The 7,215-nt window shown below is 38.6% G+C and overlaps 1 protein-coding gene across 1 annotated transcript; it reads left to right on the forward strand.

Annotated features, from left to right (window-relative positions):
- The first annotated feature begins 275 nt into the window (after positions 1 to 275).
- GIMAP7 (GTPase, IMAP family member 7) lies at positions 276 to 6,374 on the forward strand. Its single transcript, XM_069462171.1, has 2 exons — positions 276 to 340; positions 5,387 to 6,374. The coding sequence occupies exon 2, from the start codon at positions 5,428 to 5,430 to the stop codon at positions 6,304 to 6,306; it is 879 nt and encodes a 292-aa protein (XP_069318272.1). The 5' UTR covers positions 276 to 340; positions 5,387 to 5,427; the 3' UTR covers positions 6,307 to 6,374.
- The last annotated feature ends 841 nt before the right edge of the window (positions 6,375 to 7,215 follow it).

Consider the following 7,215-nt stretch of genomic DNA (forward strand, 5'->3'; position numbering starts at 1 on the left):
TGCTTTCTGGGCAATATTTGGGTCATTTAATAAAGGCCCTTTGAGATGCATCGCTGTAACCCAAACAAAAAATATTGCCTTGGAAATGTTGGTGTTATAGCAGGCACCTGGGCAAAAGGTTTCAATGTGGCAAGACTGAAGCAGCCACCAAATTATGGAACAATGATTCTGTCTCTTTAAAGGCAAACAGTTTCTTTACTGGCTCCACCCAATCTGAGCTTCCTGGCTCAGAGGTTTTAGGGGGTGCAGACAAACACTTTTGCCTCGCACTTCAAGCAAAAGCAGCAGCTCACACAGCCTCGTTGGAGAAAACTTGAGAACTCATCCTCTCGTTCAAGAGGTGAGCCTGGCTGACAAGAGGGCCCTGTGCAACAGGGCTGCGACGGGCAGTAGGGGACAGGGCAGCTGTGGGATGGACTCTGCTCTGAGGAGGGACAGCAGGGACAGGCAGCTGCACTGCACAGAGGGTGCTGCCAGGATAGTGGCTGCAGCAGGTAGAGAGGGAGGTAAGGAGATTTACGAGCACGGCACCCACGCATCTCATATTTAACAGGACACGCTTTGCTGCCTACTGCACCTTCCACCCAGTGGCGCTTGTGACAGATGCAGAGCGTTGCATCGTAAGCTTCGTAGGAAATTAAGTGTTCCCAAGGCAGATTTTAAGATCTGGGAGAGAACTTAGAGACAACCTGTTTAAATTCCTCCTATTGCTAAAAAAGAATCATAATCCCAGAGAGTTTGGTGAGTCTCCAAGGGTTTCCCAGGTCATTCATGACAGAGAAAAGCTAGAATTAAGTCTGCTGACTCCTTTCCAGCATTGAACAACAAAAAACCGTGTTGCTAATAGTGTAAGATGCGGGGTGGAGCTATGAGCAGCTAAGGAATAGCGTAACCTGATGAACTTCTAAGGTGCAATGTCACTCAAGAATTTTTCAGTCCACGGCTTTCTTGTATAGTGACAGCATTTTATAGCAACTACCTTTGTATTAAGTAGCTGCTGTGCTCTCGGCAGTGTGAAGTAACTTTACAGAAATGACTCCGTGAAAGCCTCAGGACAGCCCTGCAAAATTGATTTCACTGTCCCTTTCCTAGCAGAGGGAACTGAATCTCAAGGAGCTTATGAAATTTTCTAGGCGGGTTTGGCCACAGTGTGGGTCTGCCCATGTCCAAAGCACATGCTTTTTTCACCTCTCAGTCTTTCTCTTAGCTGAAGGTCCACTGGGTCGTCCAAGAACCACTTGAGAAGGTCTTAAAATGATTTCTGCTGCCTCTCTAAGCTTTGGCTTCTCAGTGTGGGCGAGAGAAGAGTCCACAGGGAAACGTGAAGCCCTCCTGGTTGACTCCCGGCTCCCAGGCTTGTTCCCAGCTCACCTTTCCGGAGAGCGTGGGCCGCCTCCCCTCTTCTCCCCCGTCTCTCTGTGACGTGTCCTAAGCTGACATTTAGAATCACGGCCCGAGAGAAACCGCGGTGCACACGGTTAAAAGTGAGCGTGGCGGAGTCCGGCAGACCTCGAGTCAAATGCCTCTCTGCCCCGTACCTGTTAGCACAGCGACTGTGGGCACGTTTCTCAGCATTTTTGAGCTGCATCAGTTTCCTCATTTTAAAAATTAGAACAATAAAATTAGTTTCACTGCAAGTATTCAGGAAGAGTAAATGAGATAATGTATGCGACATGCTTATCAGGGGGCTCTGATATACAGTGTATACTCAGTAGTGGTTACACTGTATGCACATTAAATTTTTTATTGTGGAAAAGTTTAAACTTATTCAAAGATAAAAAGAATAATATAAGGAACTTCTATGTACCTATCCCAAGGTCCACAATCATCTATTCATGCCAGTCTTGTTTCTGCCGTCTGCTTCCTACTCCCCACCTACCCCAGACCATTTTGAAGCAAATCTCAGACGTTACATCATTTTGTCAGTAAATATTTGGTATATATCTTTGAAAGATAAAGACCATTCAAAAAATATACCCACAATTCCACAACTGGACTTCAAAAGCAACTATGATTTTTTACCAGTTGTATTCAGATTTCCCTGATGGTCTCATAATTTTATAAATTGTTTGAAGTAGGATCTAATGAAAGTCCATAAACAATCAAGATTGTTTAACGTCTCTTAAATTTCACTCAATGTGTAAGTTTCCACTTTCCTTGTTTCCTTCTATGGAATTTCTTTGTTTAAGGAAGGGAAAGTCTTTGGTCCAACGGGACTGCACAGTGTTCATTTTACTGGTTACATCCCAATGATATCACTTAACATGCTTTTCTCATTCCAGTGTGTTGTGTGAATTTATGTAAGGGAGAGGTTGGATAAGATTAAAGTTTGACACTTTTATGGTGGGCATACTTCATAGTTGCTGTTCTCACCTTCCATTAGAGGGCACGGAATGTTTGGTTGTCTCTCTTTTTGTGATGTTAGTAGATGCTAATGATTGCCTAGAATGAATTTATTGTTTCATTAAGAGTTCCCAAGTGATGATATTCTAATGCTACCATTTTTCTTCATTTATCACATGGAATAATCCTATGCAGAGAAATTTCTCTTCATCAGCTCTTTTATTTCATGAGATACAGTTAAAATATGAGATTTTAATGTTTGATTTTTTTCCCTTTATATGTCAATGCTCAGAATATTGAGTTACTTTCTTAGCATACTCCAAAGTGAGGAATTAACTTCTTATAGGAAGACAGTATTGTTATAAACTATTGGATTTTAACATATTTGGTATATTTCAATCCATTAGAATTATTTTTCTGATTAATGCTCAAACTGTCTCATCTTTGTCCAGTTGGAACATCTTTAAGGTGGCTTCTGAGTCCTTCTGATAAGATCATAGTAATTTTTTATAGCATCACTGCTTCCTAGTATGAAAAGATGTTCTGGGCTGACCTTGTATGTTTCCTGGCTCAGACTTGGAAGCAGTACTATCTTCTAGGACCCCTAATTTCTTGGGTGGAAAATGGCATTTGACGATCACAATTTGAGGATTGAGTGTGCAGATTGCCACTGGGCTGACCGTTGTTTATGCCTTTTAGATGGCCTTCAAAACAGTACACACACACACACACTGAAATAATTGCATTTTCAAGTCTCTTGGGCCAATTCTTTGTATGGTTCATCTGCCACACAAAATATAATTGGGTTCCTTTGTTTCATTTACTAGTCTCCAGTTTCTGTCCTCCCCCCTTTCAAAAAAGGTAATTTTTTTGGTTTGTTTAGTTTTCAGATGATCCTGCCATTGCTTTTTCATGTGTACATGAAAAATTATTTATGTATAAAACTCATACTCCTCCCTATTGTATACATGTAGTACAGCATATATTGTTTACTTCACCTTCCCTTTTTCACTTAGTGCTGTACCTTAGAGATTTCTCCACACTGGTATATAGAGATATTTCTCATTCCTTTTTACAGTTGGATAGTAAGTACATGGTGTGAATATACTTCAGTTTATTCATCTGGTCTCCTACTAATGGGCATTTGTTAGGTTTTTGGTCTTTTGCTATCACTAATTGTGCTGCATGAATAGCTCTGTGCATACTCGCTTCTACATTTTTGTCAGTGTAGACCTGGGATAAATCCTAAAATTGGGATTGATAATCAAAGAGTAAAAGCATGTGAACTTTGCAAGATATTGCTACCTTCTCCTCTATAGATGGTGGACTGTTTTTCCATTCCTACTAGACATGTAGGAGATGACCTATTTACCCTGTACATCTACCATTAAATTATACTGGCCAACTTTTGGATTTTTGCCATACCTATAGCTGAGAAATAGTTATCTTGGTGTAATTATATTTTATTCTTTACTGCATATTCACTTTTCTCCATTATAAATGAATTTGAATATCTTTGTATATATTCAAGGGACATTTGCATTTCTTTTTTTCCTTGAACTATTCATATCTCTTGCTCAATTTTCTACCAAGTTGTTAATCTTTTGTTTCTCTACTTGAAGATAGTTCTTTGTATAATAGGAAAATTAGCTCTCTCTGACATAAATTGAAAAGAATATTTTCCTAGTTTGATATTTGTGTTTTAATTTGTCTATGGTATATTATGCCTTACATTGTTTTTTAGATTTTTATGTTATCAAAGTTTTCAGTCTTTTCCTTATACTACTTTAAATCTCAGAAACATTTACATCTATGGCCATATCACCCTGAATGCACCTGATCTCGGAAGCTAAGCAGGGTTGGGCCTAGTTAGTATTTGGAAGGGAGAAAAATTTTCCCTACTCCCACTTTACAAAAAATTTATCCATGTTTCTTTCATCATTTATATGGGTTAATTTTCTACATTTAATTTCTGATCTATTTGGAATTTGCATGATATAAGGAATTGGATGCAATTTTATCTTTTTCTGTATGGTTATATAGTTATCCCAATGTTGTTTATGGAGTTGTTCATCTTTTCCCCCATTGATATGAGATGGTGTTTTATGGAATATAAATGTAACATAATATAATTGAATTGAATATAAATGAATATTGGATGAGCAATGGTCTGTTCCTTAATTTTCTGCTTCTGTTTCACAGTCTGTCTCTCTGTTCATTCAGCAACATCACACTTCTTTAATTATAGAGACTACAGTGTTTCACTCTCTGGCAGAGGTGGTCCTTTCTTGTTCTTCCTTGATTGTCCAGGCTAACTTGCTTTTCTCTGCAGCCAGATGGACTTCATCATCAGCATTTTTAGTTCCAGAAAAAAAGATGACAAAAGTTTAAAAATTTATATTTGAATGAAATCATATTAAAGAAGTATGTATTAATTTCTACTTTATGAAATGGCTTAAACATGAATCAATGTTAAATTTGGTCAAACGTCCTTTCTGCATCTAGGTAATTTTCCTCTTCATCTATGCATATATGGTACCAATTTTCTCATATTGATTGACGCCCCTGGTATTTCTGAAATAAATCACCCTAAATCATGGTGTATCATTTATTACTCTCTAATAATTTATTTAGGATTTTTGCATCAATATTCACAAATGAGACACATCTGTAGTTTTTTTATTGGTGAAATCTTTGCCAGCTTTTGGAATCAACATTATACTTGCATAGAAAGAATTTAAAGTTTTCCTTCTTTTAGTATGGTTGGGAACAGTTTAAGTAGCATTGAGATGATCAGATCTTAAAAGGTTTAATCGAATTTGCCTGTGAAACCATCTGGACCTGGTACTCTTTTGTGGGGAAACTCTTTAACTACTTTGTTATTTCTTTCACAGTCATTGAACTATTTCATCTTTCAGTCCCTACTGGGATCAATATGGATAATAGAATATAACACATTTTCAGGGAGAGGGAGAAAAGAGGGTTGGGAATGGTTCCTATTACTTAAATTGGTCTTTTTTTCCTTCTCCTTTCCCTCCTTGAGGTCTTGTGCGTGCCTAAGCTCCAGAGCTTCTTGGCGTGAACATGGCTGAGCACTCAGACCAGTCTTTGAGGATCGTTCTGGTAGGGAAGACTGGAAGTGGGAAAAGTGCAACAGCAAACACCATCCTTGGGCAGAGAATCTTTGACTCTAAAATTGCTGCCTATGCTGTTACCAAGACCTGTCAGAAAGCATCACGGGAATGGAAGGGGCGAAAACTTGTTGTTGTTGACACCCCTGGGCTCTTTGACACCAAGGAGACCCTGTACACCACCTGCAAGGAAATCAGCAAGTGTGTCCTCTCCTCGTGCCCAGGGCCTCACGCCATTGTTCTGGTTATGCCGCTGGGCCGCTACACGGAGGAAGAGCAGAGAACAGTTACACTGATCAAGGCTCTCTTTGGGGAGCCAGCCATGAAGTACATGATCATTTTGTTCACGCGCAAAGAAGAGTTAATGAGCCAGAGCCTAATGCTAAAAGATTTTATAGCAGGAGCAGATGTGAACCTGCAAATCATCATCCAAGAGTGCGGGAACCGCTACTGTGCCTTTAGCAACACCATAGAAGCAGAGAAGGAAAGTCAAGTGCAGGAGCTGGTGGGGCTGATAGAGGAAATGGTGCAAGGCAATGGAGGGTCTTACTTTTCTGAGGCCATATACGAGGACACAGAGAAACGCCTGAGACAAGAGGCAGAGCTTTTGAGGAAAACCTACGCTGATGAATTAAAAGAGAAAATAAAAAGAGTAGAAAAGGATTATGCTAAATCAAAGGAAGAAAAGGAGAAAGAAATACAGTCAATAATGCAGAAATATGATGAAAAACTAAGAAATATAAAGGAAGAAGCTGAGAGTAATACATTTAAAAAAATTTTAACTGATATTTTTAAAAAGATTTCAGAAATATGGCATCAGTTTTGGAATTAATGTCAATTTCATTCTTTCTCTTTTACTCACTGTGATTTGTTAATGTGATGGATTTTATTTTTGAAAGATGGCTGCAATAATACCTCCTGCCTCTCAGCTTTATTAAGTATAATTGACAAATAAAAAATGTTTATATTTAAGGTGTACAATGTGATGTTTTGCTATATGTATGCACTGTGAAATTATTAAATCAAGATAAGTAACATATCAGTACCTCACAGTTACTTTTTTTTTTTTTTTTTGGTGTGGTGAGAACATTTAAGATCTACTCTCTTAGAAAATTTCAAAAATACAATACAGTGTTAGTAATTGTGGTCACCATACTTCACATTAGATCTCAAGAACTTATTCACTCTGCATAATTGAAGCTTTGTATTCTTTGACCAACATCTCCTCATTTCTCCTAGTCCCTAGCCCCTGGCAACCAACATTCTAATCTTTGCTTCTGTGAGCTCTACTTTTTAAAATCCCACATATAAGTGAGATCATGCAGTGTGTGTCCTTCTGTGGCTAGTTTACTTCACTTAGCATAATGTCCTCCAGTTTCATCCATTTTGTTGCAAATGCAAGATTTTCTTTTTTCAAGGTTGAATAATATTCCATTAATGAAATGTTAATAAAACACCACGTTTTCTTTATCCATCCATCTGTCCATGGACACGGGTTGTTTCCATATCTTTGCCATTGTGAACAATGCTGCAATGAGCGTAAGAGTGCAGATACCTCTGCAAGATACTGATTTAGTACCCTTCGGCTGTTGTCTTAGTCCATTTGGGCTGCTATAAAAATACTGTAAACTGGGTGGTTTATGAACAACAGCAATTTATTTTTCACAGTTCTGGAGCCTGAGAAGTCCAAGATCAGGGTGCCAGCAGATTTGGGTCTGGTGAGGGCCTGTTCCTTATAGAC

This window comes from Eulemur rufifrons, chromosome 29 (assembly GCF_041146395.1).
Source record: "Eulemur rufifrons isolate Redbay chromosome 29, OSU_ERuf_1, whole genome shotgun sequence".
NCBI classification, from domain to species: domain Eukaryota; kingdom Metazoa; phylum Chordata; class Mammalia; order Primates; family Lemuridae; genus Eulemur; species Eulemur rufifrons.